This window comes from Schistocerca americana, chromosome X (assembly GCF_021461395.2).
Source record: "Schistocerca americana isolate TAMUIC-IGC-003095 chromosome X, iqSchAmer2.1, whole genome shotgun sequence".
In the NCBI taxonomy this organism is placed as follows: Eukaryota; Metazoa; Arthropoda; class Insecta; order Orthoptera; family Acrididae; genus Schistocerca; species Schistocerca americana.
Window position 1 is genome coordinate 360,369,238 of NC_060130.1, and position 27,908 is coordinate 360,397,145.

A 27,908-nucleotide genomic window follows, 5' to 3' on the forward strand; every position below is an offset into this window, starting at 1 on the left:
ACAAGATTTCCACACTCCTAAACATCCCTAGGTCCACTGTTTCCGATTTTATAGTGAAGTGGAAACGTTAAGGGACACGTACAGCACAAAAGCGTACCGGTCGACCTCGTCTGTTGACCGACAGAGACCGTCGGCAGTTGTCTAATAGGCAGACATCTATCCAGACCATCATCACACAGGAATTCCAAACTGCATCAGGATCCACTGCAAGTACTGCGACAGTAAGGCGGGAGGTGAGAAAACTTGGATTTCATGGCCGAGCGGCTGCTCATAAGCCGCACACCACGCCGGTAAATGCCAAACGATGCCTCGCTTGGTATAAGCAGCGTAAACATTGGACGACTGAACAGTGAAAAAACGTTGCCTAGAATGATGAATCACGGTACACAATTTGAGGATCCGATGGCAGGGAGTGGGTATGGTGAATGCCCGATTAACTTCATCTGCCAGCGTGTGTAGTGCCAACAGTAAAATTCGGAGGCGTGGTGTTATAGTGTGGTCGTGTGATTCACGGAGGGGGCTTGCACCCCTTGTTGTTTTGCGTGGCACTATTACAGCACAGGCCTACATTGATGTTTCAAGCACCTTCTTGCATCCCACTGTTGAAGAGCAATTCGGGGATGGCGATTGCATCATTCAACACAATCGAACACTTTTTCATAATGCACGGCGTGTGGCGGAGTGGTTACACGACTATAACATCCCTGTAATGGACTGGTCTGCACAGAGTCCTGACCTGAATCCTATTTAACACCTTTGAGATACTCTGGAACGCCGACTTCGTGCCAGGCCTCACCGACCGTCATCGTTACCTCTCCTCGGTGCAGCACTCCGTGAAGATTGGGCTGCCATTCCCCAAGAAACCTTCCAATACCTGACTGAACGTATGAGTGCGAGGGTGGAAGCTGTCATCAGGGGTAAGGATGGGCCAACACCATATTGAATTCCAGCATTACCGACGGTGGGCGCCATGAACTTGTCAGTCATTTTCAGCCAGGTTTCCAGATACGTTTGCTCACATAGTGTACCTAGAACAGTGGAAGGGATCAATTTGACCCCACTGTGATTTCTGTTCTGAATATATGTAAATTATCCAACAATGAAGCGGCAGTTGTAAGCAGTCTTACAGAGCAGTTGCTGCTCATGCTAACTTGGTGAGTGTAAATTCCCATCTACCACAGTTACTATCGTACCTTTCGAATAATAGCCGAACGTTTTCGAACACGTATCGTCAGCGTGGTCATTCTGAAGAACAAGTGTTACATATCTTCGTGAATAACGAAGTTGAATCGGAAATTGACTTCACTGATGAAGATGATGATTATGTACCTGAGATAAGTGAAGATGAAGAAATTGTGAACAAGGAGCGATTAGTGGAAGAGATTCATATGCTTTCACGTCAGTCTTCTCCTTTTTATCACTGCAGGCACAGTTTTAAGCGACTACAAAGATGGTTGGTTGCTACGGATAGAACCGTGTGGGAGAGTGTCAGTTTTTCATCTTGTGGAAGAAGGTTGGCTGTGAACGTCTTGGAGGAGGGACGAGGTTCCATTGCTTACACTTCCCATCGAGTAGACGGCTCTGTCACCTGTGCCTTCCGTCTTATTTTTGACGAGGCAATGCTACATCTCATGAAGAAATACACAGAATCAACTGTTCGAAAAGTGCTAGAAAAGAATGACTGGACTGTGTCACTTGAGGAACTGGAGAAACTGGGAGCCGTCATGTATGCTCAGGGTGTCATTTGTACAAAAGTTAAGTCTGTGGATGATCTCTGATCCCACCCTTGGGGTCCTACTTCTATCATTATGTCAGGGGTAAGATTTCAGGAGCTTCTCAAATTTCTCAATTCGATGAAAAATCAACCCTAGCTGAACGCCTGGCAGCCAACAAATTCGCTTTTGTATCTGGAATTTGGTGAAAGTTAATTGAAAACAGTATTTGTTCTTACCGCCCTAGAGAAAATATAGCCATTGATGAACAGCTATTACCAAGCAAGACAAGCTGCACACTCACTCAATTCATGTCCAACAAAACAGAGAAACATGGTCTCAAATTCTGGTTAGTTATCGATGCAACAACGAAGTATATACATGTAATGCTTTCCCATACCTTGGCGAGGAGGACATGCATGGAGAGAAGCAACCGCTTAGAGAGTATGTTATTCTGCGTCTCATGGAGCCATTTGTAAATCAAGGAATAAATGTGACTACAGACAACTTCTTTACGTCCCTTGAACTTGCTGAGAAACTCAAAGAAATGAAAACTTCATTAGTTGATACAACGAAAGATCCACCGTGAACTCCCCAATGAAATAAGGAAGCCCAATGCTGAAATACACTCCTCACCATCCTGCACCATAGTGGGAACACAGACTACACCATGACTGTAAACCAGGAAAATAAGAATAAAAATATCATTTTTCTGAGTACTCTGCCTGTTGAAGTAGCAGTAAGCAAGGAGGGAAAGAAGAAACCTGAAATTATAACATTCTATAATGCAACAAAGCATGAAGTGGACATGGTTGCTCAAATGACCTGTAAATATACTATAAAGGTTGCATGTAGGAGAGGGCCAATGCATGTCTTCTACAACATCTCGGACATGGCGGTAATAAATGCATGGGTCATCTACAACGTAGTTATGAACAAGAAAACGGAAAGGGAGAAGGTTTTACCTTCAGCTGGCAAAAGAACCCAGGGGAACGAAACAGCAAGAATATTAGACAAAGGAAGAGGACACAGGACTCAAACCACCTATAAAGCGGAGGAAGTGATAAATTAGCCTCTGCAAAGGCAACAAGACCAGCAAAAAGTGTGTAAAGTGACACAAAGCAGTGAACACAAATCACCTGTGCTTAGTGCGTCTAGCAGATTCCATCGACTTGGGTGAAAAATGATACAAAGCCATGTGTAGAGCACATGCGAGAGTAATGTGGACTAAATATACTAAACGTATCTAGAAGATCATACAAATAGTTAATATATGAAAATCTACAGTGTAGGGAACTTGTTAGCATTAGCAACAATAAATTTATAACGTTTTGGGGTGCTGAAATAAATAATTATTAATTATTGTGTTAAATAATTATTGTCATTACTAGAAAAAAGGTATGGATTAACAAACACTAAAACAAGGTTCTTGTTCACGTCAAAAATGAAAATATTTTTTGTAGGGTTAATATGATCACTTTCCACCATTTTAGGAATGCAGAAATTCAGTCATTCTCGTGTTAAAAAGTTTAAGATAAAGCTGCTATGATGTGCACAGTAGGAGTTTTTCCTAATAAGTGTTTTGATAGTATTATAATGAATTCCTTTCAGAGATATAGATTATCTCCATCTGGACTATATTATTTATAAGTCATTTTTAGGCAGGTTTATGACACGAATTGTAACATACTCTATGTGATCAACAGTATTTGGAAACTAGTGTGTATTGTGACACTGAGAACTAGATGTCACAAGAGGTGGAACCACAAGCAAAAAACGTTTCAGGAAGTATTGCATTGTCAGTAAAGTAGCAGCTACAGTAGAATGGGTCGGTCAGAAGATTACAGTGAGTTCAATACGCACTAGTCACTAGACGACACCTAAGTACCAAATCCATTAGGGACATTTCAACATTTCTACTGTTGCCTAAGTCGACTGTTGGTGATGTGACTCTGAAATGGAAATGCGAAGGAACACACACAGTTGAACCAAGCCCAGGTAGATCTCATATAGGGACGGACATGAAGTGCCTAGCATTGTGGAGGGCGTTTGCAAAAATTTGCATGAACTCAGAGGAAGGAATCACTCAGGAGTTACAAAGTGCTAACAGCAGTCTAGTTAACGCAATGACTTTGTGTAGGGAGTTAAAAATAATAGTGTATAATGCTGGAGCAGTCCCTCTTATGCTACACATCTCTGTAGTCAGTGCTAAGAAAAGCTTGAGTTGATGTAAAGTGCGACGCCACTGGGTAGTGGATGACTGAAAACGAGTGATTTGGTGTGATGAGTCAATCATATGGAACGGTCTGGATTTGGCGAATGCCTGGAGAAGGTTACCTGCGTCATATGTAGTGCCTACAGTGATGTACAGAGGAGGTGGTGTTACAGTGTGGGTTCTTTTTCTTTCACAGTTAGGGTGTGGCCCCTTAAGAAAATGGTACATACGAAAGGCAATGAACACATGTTACAGCATTGTGTGGTGTGTACTGTGTATAACAAATGAAAAGTCCAGAGATAGTGATTGTTTGTATCAGTATAATAACGCAACCTGTCAGAAAGCCCCATCTGGCAGCCAATGGTTTGCAGATAAGAACTTTCCTAAGTTGAACTGGCCTGCTCAGAGGCCTGACACGAACCCAATGGAACATCTTCAGGATGGGTTAGAACATCGACTTCGCTTCAGGCTCCAGCGTTTCACATCACTACCTTCTCTGGTATCGGCTTGTGAGGAAGAATGGGTTTCCATTCCTCCACAAACATTCCGACACCCCATTTAAAGTATCGCCAACGGAGTTCAAGTCCGGTCATAAAGATGATGGGAGGACATACCCCATATTAATGCCCCTTAATATGTGTCCAAATAGTTTTGATTATGTAGTGTATGATCACTATCCAAACTAATACTGTATTGCTGTACGGAGAACATAAAAGTAAATTCCAGACAATGACTCTTATGACGCTCTCATAGATGTTACTTTGTCTTTGAGGCACTGTTTTGCTTATACTGCTTCAAGGTTTCCTCGGTGATTGTCTAGTATTAAATTTTTTTAAGTGTGGTGCTGTTTCTAAAAATGAAATTTATTGAATTTACTGAAATGCACCGTATTCTACTTTTGAGCTCATTGTAAACTCATATTGATGTAGTGACCATAAAATTCCGTGTATGTGAACTCAATAGAACACCATCGAGTACCAGCTTTGTGGCCACGAACTCGAACTCGTAATTTATGAGAATTGGGTGACCTGAGCGAAGACATCTGGCTCCACATATCTCAAGGAATCTTGCAAGGACCTGTCGAATCCATGCCATACAGAATCACTGCTACACCGCAGGTGGCTTTCGTTTATCAGTGTACATACTTCATATATTTGTCTCAATATTCAACTTAATCTTGTAATGTAGTTATGCTTCATATTTCATTTATTTTCTCTTGTCGATAAGTCTGCATATTTCATATTGCCAGCAGAAATATACAGAAACAGAACAATATCCTTTCATTTTCATGTCTATAGTGGTCTCTTTTGAGTTTGAATTTATTCATATTACGCTATTGTTTCATTGTATACTAATAATTCACTTCCCTTGGCAGGATGTGCCATTCTCTCGGATGCTGGTGGGGCGATTCAAGCAGAATCGAAAATCCAGGAAGCAACTGACAGAGCTCCGCACACAGCTACTGCGTCAAGCCATTCTTAATAATTACATGTGTAAGGTAAATCCTCCCAAAACATGGAACAAAAAGAGGGTGATACGGGAGGCGAAGAAGAAGGAGAAGGAGATACATCATTTGGTGGAAGAGAATCGTTATGATGAGCTAGAAGATGATTGGTTTCAGGTAGTGGGAGATGTAGCTGGAGAGGTAGAGATAGAGGAAGAAAAAGTGAATGCGGAAAAGGAGGATATGTATGAAGAGGAAGAGGTGGAGGACACATTAGAGGAAAAGGTAGAGGAAGAAGAAGTGGAAGAGGTAGAGGAAGGAGAAATGGAATATCAAGTGGAAGAAGAAGATGATGATTTCCAGCAGGAGAAGGTGGAGAATACACAGGTAGTGGATGAGGTCGAAACGGAGGAAATAAAAGAGAAGGAAAGTGAGAAGGTGAAAATGGAAGCAATTACAGGAGACAAAGAGACAGATGAGTACTGTTACTTACAGGAAGACATCAACACTAGAGAACAGAATTTAGAGACTGATGAAGACCTGATAAGTTTGACCCCTGTTAAGGTAAATGCTCCCAAAACATGGAACAAAAAGAGGGTGATACGGGAGGCGAAGAAGAAGGAGAAGGAGATACATCATTTGGTGGAGGAGAATCATTATGATGAGCTAGAAGATGATTGGTTTCAGGTAGTGGGAGATGTAGCTGGAGAGGTAGAGATAGAGGAAGAAAAAGTGAACGCGGAAAAGGAGGATATGTATGAAGAGGAAGAGGTGGAGGACACATTAGAGGAAAAGGTAGAGGAAGAAGAAGTGGAAGAGGTAGAGGAAGGAGAAATGGAATATCAAGTGGAAGAAGAAGATGATGATCTCCAGCAGGAGAAGGTGGAGAATACACAGGTAGTGGATGAGGTCGAAATGGAGGAAATAAAAGAGAAGGAAAGTGAGAAGGTGAAAATGGAAGCAATTACAGGAGACAAAGAGACAGATGAGTACTGTTACTTACAGGAAGACATCAACACTAGACAACAGAATTTAGAGACTGATGAAGACCTGATAAGTTTGACCCCTGTTAAGGTAAATGCTCCCAAAACATGGAACAAAAAGAGGGTGATACGGGAGGCGAAGAAGAAGGAGAAGGAGATACATCATTTGGTGGAGGAGAATCATTATGATGAGCTAGAAGATGATTGGTTTCAGGTAGTGGGAGATGTAGCTGGAGAGGTAGAGATAGAGGAAGAAAAAGTGAACGCGGAAAAGGAGGATATGTATGAAGAGGAAGAGGTGGAGGACACATTAGAGGAAAAGGTAGAGGAAGAAGAAGTGGAAGAGGTAGAGGAAGGAGAAATGGAATATCAAGTGGAAGAAGAAGATGATGATCTCCAGCAGGAGAAGGTGGAGAATACACAGGTAGTGGATGAGGTCGAAACGGAGGAAATAAAAGAGAAGGAAAGTGAGAAGGTGAAAATGGAAGCAATTACAGGAGACAAAGAGACAGATGAGTACTGTTACTTACAGGAAGACATCAACACTAGAGAACAGAATTTAGAGACTGATGAAGACCTGATAAGTTTGACCCCTGTTAAGGTAAATGCTCCCAAAACATGGAACAAAAAGAGGGTGATACGGGAGGCGAAGAAGAAGGAGAAGGAGATACATCATTTGGTGGAGGAGAATCATTATGATGAGCTAGAAGATGATTGGTTTCAGGTAGTGGGAGATGTAGCTGGAGAGGTAGAGATAGAGGAAGAAAAAGTGAACGCGGAAAAGGAGGATATGTATGAAGAGGAAGAGGTGGAGGACACATTAGAGGAAAAGGTAGAGGAAGAAGAAGTGGAAGAGGTAGAGGAAGGAGAAATGGAATATCAAGTGGAAGAAGAAGATGATGATCTCCAGCAGGAGAAGGTGGAGAATACACAGGTAGTGGATGAGGTCGAAACGGAGGAAATAAAAGAGAAGGAAAGTGAGAAGGTGAAAATGGAAGCAATTACAGGAGACAAAGAGACAGATGAGTACTGTTACTTACAGGAAGACATCAACACTAGAGAACAGAATTTAGAGACTGATGAAGACCTGATAAGTTTGACCCCTGCTAAGGTAAATGCTCCCAAAACATGGAACAAAAAGAGGGTGATACGGGAGGCGAAGAAGAAGGAGAAGGAGATACATCATTTGGTGGAGGAGAATCATTATGATGAGCTAGAAGATGATTGGTTTCAGGTAGTGGGAGATGTAGCTGGAGAGGTAGAGATAGAGGAAGAAAAAGTGAACGCGGAAAAGGAGGATATGTATGAAGAGGAAGAGGTGGAGGACACATTAGAGGAAAAGGTAGAGGAAGAAGAAGTGGAAGAGGTAGAGGAAGGAGAAATGGAATATCAAGTGGAAGAAGAAGATGATGATCTCCAGCAGGAGAAGGTGGAGAATACACAGGTAGTGGATGAGGTCGAAACGGAGGAAATAAAAGAGAAGGAAAGTGAGAAGGTGAAAATGGAAGCAATTACAGGAGACAAAGAGACAGATGAGTACTGTTACTTACAGGAAGACATCAACACTAGAGAACAGAATTTAGAGACTGATGAAGACCTGATAAGTTTGACCCCTGTTAGAATATGCCAGGACAAGAACTGTAGCTGTTCCACTTTATGGTCTTCTAACGAATTACCCAATAGTTATCAACAGTATTATTACGAAAACTGGCACAGCAGCGCTTTTCCTGAAAAACAAGTGTTCACTGATCTGGCAGAGTGCATGTCTTCGCCCGTACCTACTGATGGTGAAGACTTTAGGTATTACACGTATCTAGAGTCAGAGGACGAAGAGATGTTAGAAAAGTCATGGAACGAATGTTTTGAATCTCAAGAATCTCATCTAGGGCAAGATGCGGTAGAGGCAAACATGTCTACTGGATCAGTTACGGATAATGAAGGTGTGAGTATTCCGACTAGAAACGAGTTCGAGGATTTGTCAATCACATTAACGACAAGATCTTGCAGAAAAGAGGAAGAGGGGATATGCAGCATGAGCAGTTGAACAAACTGTATTCTCCACTACTTTCTGATCATCACTAAACCATTTACACTAATGCCATTTCGAAACGACTGAAACATGCAAAAATTGTGAGATACACGAGTATTTACCTCATAAAGTGCACTATCCAGAGACGTGTTAAGGGTATACTGTATCAGACACATACGGCGAAGACACTAGACCTCAGAATAGATGTAGAAATGATGGACATTCTGTTATGTGACTGTTTGGGAAGGCACAGGTTATATCAGATACAAGGTTCAAGTACCCTGACTGAGTGCTTGTTGGTCATGTCTCAAAAATTTTTTGTATGAATCTTTTGAAAACGACACATCATGTACATTGATGCTCTGTGTTTTCGCTGTATAAGAAACCTATGACAAAAAAACGATTTGCTTTATTGGGAATACGAAAACAAGGCAAGCTTCAAACAGTATGCATTTTGACTCTAAAACTTATTCCACAGTATTGCACATTAAGCAAATTATGGTTTCTGAATGTGTGAAATTTCAAGCAGGTTCATTGAACACTAACAAAGGGAGGGCCTCAGACATGGCCAACCCATTTGGGTCATTATTGACAGGTCGCTTGAGCGGCACCTAAAATGAAAGACTCTGAAATGTTCTGGCTCAACATATCCTTCCCTGTCCTCCCTCAACCCTGCCTTTGACGAAACCATCCTTAAAATTCATGACGCGCAACCGTCTCTAAATTGACAGAATCGATAGATAATTGAATATATACACGAGTGTCCACAAACGAATATTTTCCCAGAAATCGACTAAAGAAATTTTTACGACTGCTTCTTACGTACGTGTAAGTTGAGTAAGGTGAGTACCACTAAACATAAGCCGCGCTGACGTAGCGAACAAGATTCCTAGCTGGGGAATAGAGAACACCTGCTCGATCCCACTTGGGTTTAGCAGACTTTTTTTTCATTTCTGTTTCTTTTCTTCTGGTAGTAATAGTAGGGTTAATAAAGTAACTACATTAATAGAGATAACGAAGAAGTAAGCAAATAAATTTCCCAAACGACCTGCATTAGTACAGAATAGAAAATTTAATCCTAGTCGCTTTACAGCGGCTCTTTAAGTAACACAGTTTCATGTCCTCAGTTCCCTCGAAACAAGTAGAGGAATGGTACTTGTCATTTAAACAATCCAAGCAAATCCTCTCGCATGACCAAGAACGTCTAATAAGTGGGATCTTCGTGCAACAAGACAAATCGGTCCAAAGATTAGAGAATTAGCTTTGATACGTACCACGCATACCTGCATACCTGCTTGAAAAATCGGTACTGGAAGTTGGTTATGAATTATGTTGTGCGTCGTTATTGAATCCGTCCGTGTCGGTTGACTTTCATCATTATAAAGATGCTATCATACAGGTCAGCATTTGCTTGTCCACTCTAGGAATCCGATATCAGACAAAACTTGTTCTCAGCGGCTATGGGTTTACAATGTGTCAAGTTCCCAGGTGGTGCAAGTGAGGTAAACTTTTTTTTTAACAAATCTGTTATACGACTGATTTCTTCCACACACTGAGAACCAAATTAATCACTAGTCTCTTACAAGCACAGGAGAACTGCAGGCAATAGTTTTCCAGACGCTGTGATGCAATTTTGCGCCGTGTGCGAATGCGTTATTTTATATACACACGTATATCTAAATGCATTATTTTATCCATAGTTCCACCTGAGTATATGAGGGACAGTCGTAACAGTTTCTTTTCTAGATTTCTAAGAAAATATGTGTTTGTGGACAACATATGTAATGGTGAAAAATGCTCAATTTCCAGTTATTGACCGATTCAGTAAATTTTGAATTGATTGCGCGTCATGGTATTTAGTGGTGATTTTCTCAAAAACGGAGGGCTGTTGAGCCAAAATATCTTAAGAGTCTTTCATTTCAGGCTGTACACACAAGCGCTGTACAAAATATGAGCCGAACTGATTGGTCGTGCCTAAGGCTCTCCCCTTGTAAGTATACATAGAGGGTGCACAAAAATACAGAAACACCAAAAGACTAAGACATTACGAAGTTAATACGGTGTAGGAAAACGACTAGCGTTCGAAATAGTTTCCAGTTGTCTCGAAACGAAGAGGTACAGGTCCTTTTGGTTTCAAGAGAATCTTATACCATTCTTCCTGCAAAATAGTGACAACTACAGGTAAGTGTGCTGGAGGTGGATAACAACCACGCACATTTCTCTTCCAAGTTTACCAAACACGATCAATACTATTGAGATCTGATGACGGTTATGACTGGGGGAGATGCAACAATTCATCATCGTGCTCAAAAAATCGGTACTGGACGCTACGATCTACATCTACATCTACATCCGTATTCCGCAAGCCACCTGACGGTGTGTGGCGGAGGGTACCTTGAGTACCTCTATCGGTTCTCCCTTCTATTCCAGTCTCGTATTGTTCGTGGAAAGGATTGTCGGTATGCCTCTGTGTGAGCTCTTATCTCTCTGATTTTATCCTCATGGTCTCTTCGCGAGATATACGTAGGAGGGAGCAATATACTGCTTGACTCCTCGGTGAAGGTATGTTCTCGAAACTTCAACAAAAGCCCGTACCGAGCTACTGAGCGTCTCTCCTGCAGAGCCTTCCACAGGAGTTTATCTATCATCTCCGTAACGCTTACGCGATTACTAAATGATCCTTTAATGAAGCGCGCTGCTCTCCGTTGGATCTTCTCTATCTCTTCTATCAACCCTATCTAGTACGGATCTCACACTGCTGAGCAGTATTCAAGCAGTGGGCGAACAAGCGTACTGTAACCTACTTCCTTTGTTTTCGGATTGCATTTCCTTAGGATTCTTCCAATGAATCTCAGTCTGACATCTGCTTTACCGACTATCAACTTTATATGATCATTCCATTTTAAATCACTGCTAATGCGTACTCCCAGATAATTTATGGACTTAACTGCTTCCAGTTGCTGACCTGCTATATTGTAGCTAAATGATAAGGGATCTCTCTTTCTATGTATTCTCAGCACATTACACTTTTCTACATTGAGATTCAATTGCCATTCCCTGCACCATGCGTCAATTCGCTGCAGATCCTCCTGCATTTCAGTACAATTTTCCATTGTTACAACCCCTCGATATACCACAGCATCATCCGCAAAAAGCCTCAGTGAACTTCCGATGTCTTCCACGAGGTCATTTATGTATATTGTGAATAGCAACGGTCCCACGACACTCCCCTGCGGCACACCTGAAATCATTCTTACTTCGGAAGACTTCTCTCCATTAAGAATGACATGCTGCATTCTGATACCTAGGAACTCTTCAATCCAATCACACAATTGGTCTGATAGTCCATATGCTCTTACTTTGTTCATTAAACGACTGTGGGGAAACTGTATCGAACGTCTTGAGGAAGTCAAGAAACACGGCACCTACCTGGCACCCGTGTCTATGGCCCTCTGAGTCTCGTGGACGAATAGGGCAGTGAAGAGGGGCCCTATCGTCTAAGAACATAGCATTATGATTGGGGAACGAACATTGTGGCGTGGGAGAGACCTGAATAGTCAAAATGGACACATAATTCCTGGCAGTAATGCGACCTTGTAGAGTAACCAAGGTGTCCATAGAATACCATGGTATGGCTGCCCAAGTCATCACCAAATTCCCGGTATTGTTCACTCTTCGGACGTAAACTCGTCCAGAAGATGTAAACAGTGTGAAAAAAGACTCATCCGGTCGAATGACTTTCTTCTATTGGTTTATAGTCCACGTTTTATGCCCTCGGAACGCTTCCCTGTTACACGTATTTGCTTCACTGATGACTGGTTTTGGAATTCTATCTCGGCCTGTAGTTCCCTACTTATGGAGCACCGTTAGCGTTGTTTTGGTGCTGACAGGGTTCGTAATAGAGGCATTCAGTTATTCAGTAAGTTTGCAAGGGTCGGCCTCTTAGTTTTCCTCACAATCCTCTTCCATTACTGTCAATCACGAACACTCAACACTCATTTTCGTCAGTGTTGTGACTTATCGGGTGGTGTTTTTACCCTTTCCAGTATGTGGTATAAATCTTCGATATGGTGGCTCTTGAACCATCAGTCACTTCGGCTACCTCAGTTAAGGATGATGATGATGATGTTTGGTTTGTGGGGCGCTCAACTGCGAGGTCATCAGCACCCATACAAATTCCCATTCTGTACACAGTCCTGTCTAGCCATTTTCACGAATGGTGATGGAATGATGATAACAGCACAAACGCCCAGTTCCCGGGCAGAGAAAATCCCAAACACGGCCGGGAATCGAACATGGGACCCCGTGATCCAGAGGTAGCGACGCAAGCGACTAGACCACGAGTTGCGAACTTAGTTATGGAAGTGCTCACCATAAGAGCACCAACGATTTACCTACATTCGAATCCAGTTAGCTCCGACATAAAGCACTCACAACAACACAGACCACCGTTCTATGACAGACACACGCAAAGCATTGAGAATGTTGCGCAGATGCCGATTGTGGACAAATGCCATAGTGCAACCTGCAGGCGTCGCTAGCGTCTACATTTATGTTAAAGCATGCATTTCTTGAGGAGTTTCCGTAATTTGTCCTCAAACCCCCCCCCCCCCCCCCCAACCTATGACACGTATTTTGGTCAACAGATGCAACGTCTCAAATAAAAGAAAGTCCTTAGCAAACTGCAAAATATTTCTTCTCTATTAACTAAATCATTTACGTAAGTTTAGAAAGTGAGGCAGGTTTCTCCACTTGCGATTCGTACACATGATAAGTGGCCTCCTAGCTGTCCAACTCTGAAGTTCGTTGCATTTCAGGTAGAATGCTAAATATTGTAGCGTAGACTATTTTTAATAGAACTTGGCGTGTAACGTGTCCAATTTATATTGATTACAGTGTAACAGCTGTTAGACAGAAATCCAAACAAATGCCTCACAAAAAATGTTAAGCAAAGCAGATGATTAAATTCGATGATGATTTAGAGAAGTTCACATACTTCGTTTATTGTGTTTATTTTTTTTTTTAACATCTCGCTTTCAACCACCCCCAGAGCCATAAATCGAAATGGGTAAGGACAGGGGATTTTGGTGGCCTACAAACGTGACCATTCCTACCGATCCATCTTCCGATAATTGTAGATATAGATATAGTGTCACCACACTGGAAGAATATAGCCATCTTTGTAGCTCTGTAAGTTAATATACCATACTAGTATTAGGGCAAGGGGGGTTTTGGCGAGAAGTACCGTTACCCAAGATATCCGCGATGACGTCATCCAAGACGGCGGCGATAACGTCATTCAAAATAGCGGCGATGACGGTATTCAAGATGGCGGATTTTGGCGGGAAGTTTCAATTTTGGCGGGAAGATAGGTCAATTGGGCAACCTCTACTAACCTAACCCCCCTCCCCTCACCCAGAAAAACGGCGAAAAGTTCAAATTCCAGCAGGATAATGCATCACACCTCTACTAAGCTAAGGAAATCGCGGGAAGATAGGTGACTTGAACGTGATATGTTAGCGGTATTTGCGACTCCCTCACGCCGCCCCAAGTAGATACTTCTATAGGACTTGTAACGTATTCTGACTCAATGCCATTTCAGAGATTCTGTGATATATCCACTGAGTTATAGGAGATGGCTGATTGAGAAGATCACAAACAGTAATAGTAGATGATGTGCTGATTGAGGTCGTAAGAAAATGTACACTAGCTTTTCAGATGTCTGGTGTTACGCTATCCGCTAGAAATGATGTCCATTGTTTGGAATCAAGTCTTTCCATTCAAGCAGATACTTGCACGGATCACAGCCACAAGTGAATCGTATTTCTGGCATTCTCATGTCAAGAAACGAGTCACCTTTCTCGAACCTGGCTGCTGCAGTAAAATTCCAACGTGGTTTTAGCCACCCCCTACGCACCTTGCAACTGCTCCCATTTCTAGAACTTTCCGCATGTGATCGTTCCAATTTAAGTCGGAACTGAGCAGAAGTCAGAGAAAGCCATATCCACCACCTTCTGCAACCCGTGTAGAAACAGAACGACCGGAATTTGACGATTCGGTGGAAATGCACTCAATGTGGTACGTCCCCAAACCAAATAAAGGTACTACAATCCGAAGCAGATCCGCTCCCATTTCTACAACTTTCCGCATGTGATCGTTCCAATTTAAGTCGGAACTGAGCAGAAGTCAGAGAAAGTCATATCCACCACCTTCTGCAACCCGTGTAGAAACAGAACGACCTGAATTTGACCATTCGGTGGAAATGCAGTCAAAGTAGTACGTCCCCAAACTAAATACAGGTACTACAATCCGAAGCAGATCCACGTCCATTCAAATTTATCAGCCCAACATGCCATCATCGTTGTTCTCTACCCCCCAACAGAGAAAAATTAAAAACATTAGAAGGTCCACTAACATAATCTGATATAGAACACACCACGCGATGACGTGTAGCTGCGGTGCGGCCCAGTGCGGAGAGGGAGATTTCGCGATGCTCCACAGAATAGCATTCCTAACGGGACACCCCATCGGTCATGGCAACCTTCTGCTGCTGCCTATGCAGAAAGATCCTATTAAGTATACAGCTTTTGATCCAGTGCAGAGGGCAGCTTAAGATTTCATCACCCATACTGTAGGGTGATAACCGTATCCCACAGGCTATACTGTAATTCGCAAGATGCGCACCCTGTGACCACATGTCGTTGTTTGAAACATTGTTTTCTAACACGCTTTGTACACTGCCATACGTTTTGTTTTTCTGCCACGACTTCGAGGTCTGCGTCAGGTCATTAACTAACATTAAGACGCTCTGATCCACGGCCTCTCGCAAAGAACTAGACATTTCACACTGTAAATCATTTTCTTATGGCGGCTACCATAACATCCCATACACTGGACGGATCTAAATAAAAGGCAGTTACAACATAAGGAAACTGGAAGAGTTTCACGTCTTTGTGGAGAGTTTCCAATCCGAAAGTGATTGACGACCACTGTATTTAAACTCATCTGTCACAATGACGGAATAGATGATGGCTCTGCGTTCCATTTTGACTGATTCCTCATATTGCACTCATGTGAGCGATTACAATTTGGGTGTAATACAACCCAGAAGGTGCTGTCCATCCACCAAAACTCTTTCCCCAACTCAAACAAGTGCTGTCAGTCAATCATGATGTGGTAACCAACAGCATTCCAGTCCACGGATGGGACGGAAAAGACACCAGCTATGTACTCCGATAACAGCCATCACAGTTGATAGTGCGAACAATTTTACAGTAATTTCAACACCGGCCAATGATGTGACAGCATGTTTCCCCAATTTCAGTATTATAGCTAAACCGCCTCTTCTCTACTTTGCAGGCATCATTGAAAATGCAGATAGATGACTGTGCAGTACGTCTATTGAGTGTTAATTCTCGAACACATAAATCATCAAAGTATACCAGACTGCGCTCTACATACACTCCTGGAAATTGAAATAAGAACACCGTGAATTCGTTGTCCAAGGAAGGGGAAACTTTATTGACACATTCCTGGGGTCAGATACATCACATGATCACACTGACAGAACCACAGGCACATAGACACAGGCAACAGAGCATGCACAATGTCGGCACTAGTACAGTGCATATCCACCTTTCGCAGCAATGCAGGCTGCTATTCTCCCATGGAGACGATCGTAGAGATGCTGGATGTAGTCCTGTGGAACGGCTTGCCATGCCATTTCCACCTGGCGCCTCAGTTGGACCAGCGTTCGTGCTGGACGTGCAGACCGCGTGAGACGACGCTTCATCCAGTCCCAAACATGCTCAATGGGGGACAGATCCGGAGATCTTGCTGGCCAGGGTAGTTGACTTACACCTTCTAGAGCACGTTGGGTGGCACGGGATACATGCGGACGTGTATTGTCCTGTTGAAACAGCAAGTTCCCTTGCCGGTCTAGGAATGGTAGAACGATGGGTTCGATGACGGTTTGGATGTACCGTGCACTATTCAGTGTCCCCTCGACGATCACCAGTGGTGTACGGCCAGTGTAGGAGATCGCTCCCCACACCATGATGCCGGGTGTTGGCCCTGTGTGCCTCAGTCGTATGCAGTCCTGATTGTGGCGCTCACCTGCACGGCGCCAAACACGCATACGACCATCATTGGCACCAAGGCAGAAGCGACTCTCATCGCTGAAGACCACACGTCTCCATTCGTCCCTCCATTCACGCCTGTCGCGACACCACTGGAGGCGGGCTGCACGATGTTGGGGCGTGAACGGAAGACGGCGTAACGGTGTGTGGGACCGTAGCCCAGCTTCATGGAGACGGTTGCGAATGGTCCTCGCCGATACCCCAGGAGCAACAGTGTCCCTAATTTGCTGGGAAGTGGCGGTGCGGTCCCCTACGGCACTGCGTAGGATCCTACGGTCTTGGCGTGCATCCGTGCGTCGCTGCGGTCCGGTCCCAGGTCGACGGGCACGTGCACCTTCCGCCGACCACTGGCGACAACATCGATGTACTGTGGAGACCTCACGCCCCACGTGTTGAGCAATTCGGCGGTACGTCCACCCGGCCTCCCGCATGCCCACTATACGCCCTCGCTCAAAGTCCGTCAACTGCACATACGGTTCACGTCCACGCTGTCGCGGCATGCTACCAGTGTTGAAGACTGCGATGGAGCTCCGTATGCCACGGCAAACTAGCTGACACTGACGGCGGCGGTGCACAAATGCTGCGCAGCTAGCGTCATTCGACGGCCAACACCGCGGTTCCTGGTGTGTCCGCATTGCCGTGCGTGTGATCATTGCTTGTACAGCCCTCTCGCAGTGTCCGGAGCAAGCATGGTGGGTCTGACACACCGGTGTCAATGTGTTCTTTTTTCCATTTCCAGGAGTGTATTTCTGACACCTTGAGTGCATTGCTTAATTTATGATCTATCTCCCTGCGTATGACAGTCGCAGGGCATTCTTGCTGTCTTAGTGTAAAATTAGAGAGTGAAAGACCCTCCTCACACTGTCATTGACCAATCTGCCCTGCAGCACCGTTACCGAATTAATCTGCAACCGATCAGAAGTAGACAGCTACACTGGACGTCACGTCAATGAATAAAACTTTCCGAGTCCTCACCCATCCAAGTGCATGAGATTTCTTGAGATGCGCCCATCTCGAGGAGCTTAGCACTCCTTATCTATGTATAGTAACAGATTTCAAAGTGTCGTGATGCAATAGCAGACAGTTAAGAACAACAAGAAACAAATGATTTTTATGCCTGATGGAGCTCCACACGGATGGAGATCGACGCATTTTTACGTAAATCAACCAGCCTATCAACTCTTAACTATTGTTCTAGAGTCTAAGATCGGTACCTGCACTTAAAACGGGCTATAATGTTACATTGCCTGCGTTTCCAGCCTATCAGTTGTATGGAATGTAGCGCTGTTAATATTCGAATGTAAGAAATATATTTCAAGAGCATGACATACACCGTTCTTCCCGGTTTCTCTACGATAAACTATGTTATCGAACCGTAAAACGAAAAAACTACTTCAGTAAAACATTTGCTCTGCATGATACGAGCACAGTATAGCTTTCCGGAGACATATAGCGTCCACTATTCACATCCAGTCACAGTTCAGAAATTATACGATGCCTGCATGAGGCCTATATAAAATGATCGTTAGTAGCGGGGGATACCTCCTACAAGGAAACAGATAAACGCATAGCAGCAGTGTCCGACGTGTGAAAATTGAAAGTCATTCCGTCACTAACTCTGTAAACAGTACATCTGTCAGGCAAATGTGTACACGAGGAACTGCAGCACCTCACAAGCAGCTATCGCTAACTTAGTTGTGATGCTGAAGTCTCGATTTTACACCCACGAGGCGACAGGGGGTATGGAGTACATCGCGTAAGTCAAAGTTCATTTAGAGTAATATGTCAAGTTTCATCACACATGAGATGGAAGTCCTCTGATGACCGACAAGTTTACCATTAACGATCGCATGTAGACAGTGCTTTAAACCACATACAGAACACATGGCTCTATACGAGTAGAACGCAGGCTATGTGACACAACTGATGCATCTGGACAGAACAGTGGAAAAATTGACCTGCAGCAACTTCTCCTTCTCTAGAATGCATCAGTCAACCATTAAATCGTACATCGTTACAGCTCCATCTCAATCGATCACTCCATCCACACTCTGTTATCCTTTAACGCAGATGCAAACAAGCTTAGAGGTGCATGGTTCTCTGTCTTCCTAAAAATCATCAAATACAATAGTCAACTCGCGTGTATCACGGGTACCTCAACAGACATACAGTATAATGCTGCCTCGATGGAAAAAATTTCTGCCTCCCTGATTCCCTTCGTTTCGATGTCGACGTTTTCTCGGATTCCTCTTGTTGCCGTATACTTGTTCCCATGTACAAATTGTTCGGCGCGAACCAGAAGATATAGAAGTACTTTGTCAATTTCCCAGCATCTTGGTGTATATTCGGTCAATTTACACCTATTCCCTCGTCATTTCTCGCAATTCTATCGACTTTATGTCAGATCTATCCATGCAATCATGACATAACCTCGTGTTCTGTGTTCTAAAACTGCTTGTAAATGTAGCACAGGTGCCAACACCTAGCCCAAATGCACTGATCTGGAACCGTAATGTAGAACTATATTCGACTGTATCAAGTCTCCTCCACATTCGGAGAGCGTTTGCACTGTTTTCTGTGTGCCTGTGTATATGCGTGGGTTATGGAAGTCTCCAAGGACCCGCAATAGACCTGTGTTAGCGTTCAAATGTGGGTCCACTGCATGTTATATCCGGAGTGATGTTGGGCTGCCAATCCACAATATGCTGCGCAAAGGATGGGGTATGAAGGTGGACCCGCCACGTGCAATGTATGAAGCGCTGTTGGGATACAGATCCACAATATGCCAAATCCGAGTTAGCATTCGAGTGTGGATCTCATGTGGACTATATATCCAGACCTATCTTTGGAGGCGGATCCACCGCACGTCACATGTGCAGTAGGGTTTGCGGATGGACGAACCATGCGTTACGTCTGGACACGTATTATGCGTTCGAAGTTTGGTACACCAGCGGAGGGGACTAGGTCTTGGGAGCTGTCTTTATGTCAGATTAGGACCTGACACAGACCTGGAAGACGTTGCAGAAAACAAAACGTATGGCAGTGTACAAAGCGTGTTAGAAAACAATGTTTCAAACAACGACATGTGGTCACAGGGAGCGTCTCTTGTGACTTACAGTATAGCCTGTGGGATACGGTTATCACCCTACAGTACGGGTGATGAAATCTTAAACTGCCCTCTGCACTGGATCAAAAGCTGTGTACTTAATAGGCTCGTTCTGCATAGGCAGCAGCAGCAGTTTGACAGGTAAATTCCATGACCGATGAGGTATCTCGTTAGGAATGCCTGGACCGAACCGCAGCTATGCGTCATCGCGTGACTGACGGTTGCTAGGTGTGTTCTATATCAGATTACGTTTGTGGACCTTCTATAGTTGTTAATTTTTCTCTGTTGGAGGGTACAGAATAACGATGATGGCATGTTGGGCTGATAGATTTGAATGGACGCGGATCTGCTTCGGATTGTGGCATCTGTATCTAGTTTGGCGACGTAACACATTGCGTACATTTCCACTGAATGGTCGAAACACGCTCCCATTGCACTGACTCAGGTCGATCCGTTTCTACACAGGTTGCAGAAGGTGTTGGATATGGCTTCCTCTAACTTCTGCTCAGTTCCGACTTAAATTGGAACGATCACATGGGGAAAGCTGTAGAAATGGGAGCAGTTGCAAGGTGCGTAGGGGGGCTAAAACCACGTTGGAATTTTACTGCAGCAGCCAGATTCGAGAAAGGTGACTCGTTTCTTGACATGAGAATGCCAGAAATACGATTCACTTGTGGCTGTGATCCGTGCAAGTATCTGCTTGAATGGCAAGACTTGATTCCAAACAATGGACATCATTTCTAGCGGATAGCGTAACACTAGACATCAGAAAAGCTAGTATACATTTTCTTACGACCTCAATCAGCACATCATCTACTACTACTTCTTCTCAATCAATCATCGCCTATAACTCAGTGGATATATCACAGAGCCTCTGACATGGCATGGAGTCAGAATACGTTACAAGTCCTATAGAAGTATCTGCTTGAGGCGGCGTGAAGGAGTCCCAAATACCGCTCACATATCACGTTCGTTAGCCGAATCACTTTCAAAATTCAGTGATGTTATCACGAAGTTGTATCGTGGGCTACGTGTAACCAGAGTGCTGGTCCGATAATACTCATTCCTACATTCACCGTCTCGGTGTTTGTCCGGAAAAACCACCTCATTCAGTGGTAATGTCGTACCTCCATTTATAAAGCCAGTATAGCTTTTAACATTGATACTTGTGTGTACCTGTAGAACCAAGACCGCTTGTGACAGTAACATACAGTAGTTGTTGCGATCGGGTTTTTTAACATCTGGCCGATTACGGGTCTCTTTCTAAGATGCAGTGGTAGCACTCGGAAGAAAAACTTTTTGTATCGTAGGTAATCAGTTATTGACGAAGTATTTTACTTAGTAGTAGGGGATGCGTAATAGGTTCACCTTGAGCATCAGGCTTATAAAGTATGTGTTTGTGTTCCAACATATGCAAAGGAAATGACTATGTCCATTCATAAGGAAGGTATGGATTTGACGTCTAGTAATGTGATACCAAAGGGAGAAGTATGTCAAGTCATAGCAATGGTACTGATATTTCTATTTCCAGAGCCACAGCCGTCAAAAGGGTGTCTTTCTGATACTTTGCTTATTGTCAAATATCGTTCAGCTGAGGCCGCGATTGTAACATTTAGTTGTAAGTACAGGAATAAAATATATATTTGAGTGATTTCTTAGGATGATTGATTCTACCCGTGCATGCTCGGCCTGCAGCACACGTGACCTGAGGATGGGTGACTCACGTTTCCCATAAACGGTAGGAGCTGTCAGAATGGAGACGCCTGTTGGAATGTAGGAATGTAGATGAATTAACTTGTTATCCTCTAGACTACCGAATAGCGAACTACCACTTGGTATGTGTTGGATAGCTTTCTTGATCGTGTGGCAATTTGAGAAGATTGAATATGGAAGTGCATTTGCAATGGACCGTTATTCCCTCCCATGTAAATTGTTTGGCTGACTGCTTCTGCACATTTCGCGCCTTTATTTAGTTGAGAGAAGATCGATTGTGGCGTGTGTACATAGAATGTGGAAGACGCGTTTGCAGGTCCTCTAGACATGAGAAACACCTTAGTTGACCTTGTAAATTATAGGGATGATTCGGAATCTGCTACATCACTGACATCATTATTCGAGAGTAGAAGTATCAGTTTTCTCTATTTTTTGTTTTGTTTTTGTTTTTTGGAGTTTCCGAGTAAAGGTCTTCACAGACGTGATAGGTTTCTAATTAGTCAGTGGTTTACAGCATGCCCCACCTAGCTAAAGTTTCGGGTTTCTAGAGTAATAATTTCCGGTCCATATCTTCAGAATTATATCGCATGAGCGGTACTGCCATGCAAGCGACATTGATATGTGCTTGATATCGAGAAGTACTGGGAAAATGGTATGATATTCTACCAAACCATGCGAAATTAGATATGTTCTTGTAATCCCAGAGTCTGGAAATGGGTGTAGAAAAGCGAGCAAGCAAGCAAGCAGGTCCTGACCAGGAACAGTAATGCGCTTTTGCCCAGGGGCGAAACGAGGCTGAATTTGTAGAACAGTTCTAAGAGTAACTTCAATCCACTAACGGCTTTCTGATGTAAAAGGGATGATTTTGTATGGCGGAGGATATGAATTGTATGTTTACTACATTGACACGGTACACGGTGATATATTGGTGGGTTGAATATTGTTTCAAGCTCTCACATACAAGCTCCTGTCCTCAGTGTAAGAGCAGTGTAATTGAGTAAGAGTCTTTCCATATTTGACAATTGTATGACAGTTTGTGAGGTTTAGTTGTCAGGTGCAATATGGCGATCAGTTTTTTTTCGGGGGCTGTACAGATATGAAAGGTCACTGCACTGTTTTCGTAAAATGTTTATATATTGCACTGTAGAGTTGCTGTGGCTTATGTTGTGTAAAATGTGTATATATTGCATTGTGAAGTTACTGTGGTTTATGTCCAGCTGCCGTGGGCGAGCGATTCGAAGCACTTCAGTCTCGAACCGAGTGACCCCTTATCATCGCGGGTTCGAATCCTGCCTCAGGCATGAATGTGTGTGATGTCCTTAGGTTTACGTAGTTCTAAATTCTAGGGGACTGACGACCTCAGATGCTAAGTCCCATAGTGCTCAGAGCCACTTGTGGTTTGTGTTGTGGCATGACTGGTGAAGATAACTGTGTGTCCTATCGTGAGGGATGTATAGATTCGTCACATCGATAACTGCGATGGTATGAAACAGATTTTTTACGTGGAAAATTATGTGCACTATCGATACTGAGAATTGTTCCAGAAGCACCGCCATCAAGAGGAGACATTGCCTGTACATCAATTGGTGTCAGACTGTAGCAGCTGTCATAGTATTTAATTGTAGTTACGCTGGTAAATATGTTCCAGGCTTCCAAAATTCTTGTGAGTCTCGTATGTATTTGATGATCTGTAGGCAACATTGTGGGTTTAACTGTCAGTGCAATTTAGCGCTCTATGCAAAATAATTTTATGTCTGGAAGTCTCGTTTGCAGAAAGAAAGAAAAGGTGGATGGTGCTTCAGTACAGGCAGCATCAGAAATTTGGCGAGTAAATTCGATAATAGCCAATGATAACGCTCGATTCATTCACAAGACATCCTTTGTGCTGTGATATAGGAATCTCTACATAGAGGTGAGAACGTTTGCGTATGTTGAGAGTAGGAAGGGTATCACGTTAGGACCGCTGGGAAAAGTGCATTCGGTGTTATTCTGCGCTTTTTTCGTAAACAGGTTCTGTTAGGGAAACAATTTCCGTGCATACAAGCTAAGACATCACGAAAACTCCTACAAAAGCGCATGTTAGGTATTTCTGGGACACTGCGATTTACTAGAGTTCGACTTGGTTATTATTTTAGATAGCCATGTGGCTTCAGTATAACATTGAGAACATTGCTAGACGTGCTTGCGATGGTATGCGCGGCGATATGTCAGCCACACATCATGCATGGTCCGTTACAATCACTAGGCAGAAAGCAGCTTGTGCTATTCTGAAACGGATTTCTGCAGCATTGCTCGGCAATAAGCTCTTCGCGCTTTGTATATATGTCTTCACTCCTGTCCGGTCGTGTCATCAACAGTGCCTAGGTGAACATATATTTTGAGAGAAATTTCTCTGGTGTTGAGTATGAAGGGGATGCCACCACCTCATGTGTGCAGGACCTGAAAGGGTGCCAGAGTGTGGTTTGACAGCTGACAGACTCATCACTTCGCGGGGCTGCCGGTGCATCCTGACTTCAGGGAGTGTGTGCTGTCCAATGGGTGGGGGGTGGCTGGCGGTGTCTGCTTGTGTCTGTTGCATTATTTTGTTAGCAGTTCTGTATACTGTGATATGCGCTATTTGGACAGTTTACGAGTACTGAGCGTGTCTACACATCACAGTGCTGCATTATTTAGGAGCAGTTTGCAGATCTGTACTGAAATTATTTCGGTAAATTAGGAGTTGTTTGCGTGTCTGCAGAGCGTTATTTAGGGGTAGTTTACAGATCTGCAGACTGTGTATTGTGACCCCAAGCATGTGTTTGTATCAGTGTGATAAATATACTCCATCCCTAAATCAATTGTGCCAAAATAAATACACTCCTTCCTTACTATCTCCAGCAGCCCAGCACAGGCTGAGTCATTTTTGCTCCATTTTTCCCCTCCAGACCACCATCTTGGATTACATCACAGGAGGGATGACAGCACCCTCTCGTTTCAGTACTATGTACTAGGTCAGTTGGACTCTAGATCTCTTGGTGGAGACACTGCCTGCAAAATAAAGACTCATATCCAGCACAGGCAGAGTCCTTTTCCCACCATTTTCCCCCACTCCAGACCGCCATCTTGGGCTACATCACGGAACAGATGACAGTGTGCTCTGGTTGCAGTACTGTGTACTATGTCAGTTGAACTCTAAATCTCTTGGTGAAGACACTGTCTGTCGCCATTTTCCCCCACAATCTTGGATTACAGCATAGATGAGAGCACCCTCTGGTGGTGGTAGTGTGTACTAGGTCAATTAGAGTCCAGATCTCGTGGTGAACACACTGGATGGCTGCGCTACATGAAATTGTTTAAATGAAGACTGGTGCATAAAAAATAAAGATTTATGTCCACCACTGGTCGAGTCCTTTTCCCGCAAATCCCTAGGAGGAGGCGGCGGTTGGGTGACTGAGGTTAGTCAAAGTGTCCTTTCTTTCGCGCCATTTTCTTAGCTTAGTAGATATACGCGAATTGACCTTTCTTTACCGCCAGAATTCAAACTTGTGCGTCAGTTCATAGGAAGAGGTGACTTAGGTTAGTGGGGGTGGCCCAAGTGACCTATCTTCCCGCGATTTTCTTAGCTTACTAGAGGTGTGATACATTATCCTGTTGGAATTTGAACTTTCCGTCATTTTTCTGGGGGTGGTGAGGGGAGGGGAGGGGAGGGGGGATGACGTCATCGCCACCATCTTGGATAAGGATACTATGCGCCAGAACCCTCTTGCCGCAGTACTCATGTTACATATTTTCAGAGAGGTGTTCTTGTAAATCTCTCTCCACTAAAACATGTGGGTTTCTCATGATGATATGGTGGTGTGGGTACACACAGCAACATCTCTAAGCACCAGTACTAAAATGGAATGAGGTAAGTATAGATAAAAATGGCAAAGGTTCAAAATGGAACTGCAAATGATAACACACACACACACAAAACAGGGAAAGTCATCTTACACACAGTAAAAAGGGAAAAAGCAGTGGAAATAATTAAAAGACTACAATATGTAGCTATGGCTGACTGAATGGAATAAAAGGGATGAGTCAGACACGCTGTAACACACGAATTATTCAAGCCAGAAAGCTTTTCCCAGAGTCTAGACGCATCCAAAAATCTTAAAAGCTTGACCACACTCATCTGGTCATCAGGTAAAATAGGGAGCACATCCTAGCCTAAATTTGTTTCTGCCTGTGTATCACAAAATAAAATGCAGTCAATTAACGCACACAGCGATTTGCAAGCCACGTTCATCACAGATTTGGAAGCTCCTTTCGTCGGTGGAGGAAACCATGTATGAGAGGATAATGCAAATTCCAGAGTTGGGTCAGGGCCACTTCATCCCGTCAGAGTGACCTACATAAGAAACACCAGATAGTAGGCTTCACTACCTGCAGCTTATTGTCCCTCACTGCCAACCACTCCTCCTGCCACATCTGTATGGATCACTGACTCACCAACGACATCACAGCCTGTAGAGGTACACTGTGTCACGTCATGTTCCCTGCAAACGTCCTTGATGAATTGGTCTGCTCATTTCCAGCAGAACGATACCACCTTCGTCGGATGTTGAACGAAGTACAGCTGTTCATGTGGTAAATGCATCATTTTCTCTGCGAGATAAATGTGCTGCAGAGAGTGGAGGGCACTAAGGGAGTTGGAGCAACTGAGAAACGGTTTGCTCTGAACAATTTTAATCTGCTCCAGTGCCTTCAAGATCACATTGAGTTCTGCTGAAAATGCAGTATAGTCATGTGGAAGGCGACTCTTCAAGAGACAGTCGGTAAATACGACTAAACAGCCAAGGGAATCACCTTGATGGGAGAGATCAGTGTACACCACGTTAAAACCTTGATGCCTATCTAAAAGGTTAAAAAAACGGATATTGAAATTGAAATTCTAGAACGCAAATTTTCTCAAAAAATCCGACAAGTCTAAATTAATACTGAACCTCTTTAGAAGCCAAAGTGGAAATATGCTCCTACCTTGATGTAAAACGTTAAACCAGCTATACCTATCTCTTAAAAGCAATCATTCACACTAATCCCATAGGGTCTTATCGCTTGGCGTCGAGTGTGACAAAGCATTTCCACTGATGGCCGAGCAATCGAATGGTGTGCAGATTTGTATGGTATGAAGAGTGTTTCATTGCACGAGGAGTCACTGCCTGACGTGAAGCATCGACTCACTAGCCACAGCGCAAAGCCTCCGCATGGAACTGATTCTAACCGCCCCAGTGGCCAGCTAAATTCCTTGACTTGTTCACAATATTCAACATTTTTAAATAAGAGGGTCGTGCATACCGATACTCAGGCACCCATATTCAAGCTGCATGTGAATGCTTAAAAAGAATGCCCACAGACTTTTCGGTGGAGAAATTAAGACTTCTTTTCTCTTCTCATCCTTCCAACCATCGAAGATTGAGTTGGCACTGATGAGTTATAGATTCCAAGGCTGAAGGAGGAACAAAAGACAGAAAGTTACCAACAAAGAAAGAACATTGGACAGAACTGACATGATACTATTAATAGCAATGGAAAAGACAGTCGCACTTAAAACTCGACTTGGGAGGGACAGTATTCTCACGCTCAAAGCGTTCAGAGAGATTGTCGCTGACTAATATGTAAACCAGTGTGGTGACGAGAGCGTTTGTAGGAAGTTGGGAAGACATCAACAGAACAGGCTGTGCCAACGGTGGTGCAGGCTTGCATTAACAGATGCAGATTAAGTGCTCTACTTCCCTGTAAAAGTATGGGCGCCACCACTAGTCTTCTGTACAAGCTGTTTCAATGCTGTTACAAACAACTTCACGAAACAAGGTAGCGGTATTACCTTAAACGCCTTCTTCAAACCGGAATAAGATGTGCTTTCGATGACTTTAATTTCCTGGACAGTCTTCTCTTCTGCAAAGACAGGATATTTCATGCTGCAAACCGTATGGGGTTGGGAGCAGTTAGAACACATGGGTAGCGCAATATATTGAATACCTGGTTCGTAGGCAGTGGAGCTACGTGTAGACTGACCTTTACAATCCATGGCGGTGTGATTGAAACATTGACACTTACAGCATCACATATGATTAGGTACACAAGGACTAACTTTGAGGTGGAGAATGCCTGATGTAATATACAAGGGTTGGAACTTAAATAGTGGCAACTGTTTATTCACAACCTATACAAAAGAGTTACATGTTTGCACCTGTTACTGTCCTTCAAAGTAGTCACCAGCATTGTGTAGAACCGTTGCCAGCGATGTAGAAGACGTAGTATACCGCTGGCAGAGCCTGTTCTGCTGATGGTGCGAATGGCGCGGTCTACTGCCCGTCGAATCTCTGGAAGAGTTCTGAAGTGAATGTCACGAAGTGGTTCCTTCATCTTCGGAATCAAATCAATGTCACAAGAACTTAAGTCCAGGGAGTATGGTGGATGGTGCTGTATGTCCCAGTCCCACCGACCGAACACAGCAGCCACAGTCTGCGCTGTATACGCCTGCGCACTGTCGTGCAAAATGATGGATGGGTTGCGCAGACAGTGTCACCGCTTCTTTCGCAAAGCC

At 43.6% G+C, this 27,908-nt stretch overlaps 1 protein-coding gene across 1 annotated transcript in view; it reads left to right on the forward strand.

Annotated features, from left to right (window-relative positions):
• The window catches only part of LOC124556032 (trichohyalin-like), a 79,673-nt gene that overhangs the window by 9,375 nt on the left and 42,390 nt on the right, over positions 1 to 27,908 (forward strand). Inside the window, exons 2-7 of the mRNA XM_047130067.1 lie at positions 5,303 to 5,593; positions 5,738 to 6,082; positions 6,248 to 6,592; positions 6,758 to 7,102; positions 7,268 to 7,612; positions 7,778 to 8,296. Coding sequence (XP_046986023.1) covers positions 5,303 to 5,593; positions 5,738 to 6,082; positions 6,248 to 6,592; positions 6,758 to 7,102; positions 7,268 to 7,612; positions 7,778 to 8,296 — 2,190 coding nt within the window. The remainder of the gene's footprint in view (positions 1 to 5,302; positions 5,594 to 5,737; positions 6,083 to 6,247; positions 6,593 to 6,757; positions 7,103 to 7,267; positions 7,613 to 7,777; positions 8,297 to 27,908) is intronic.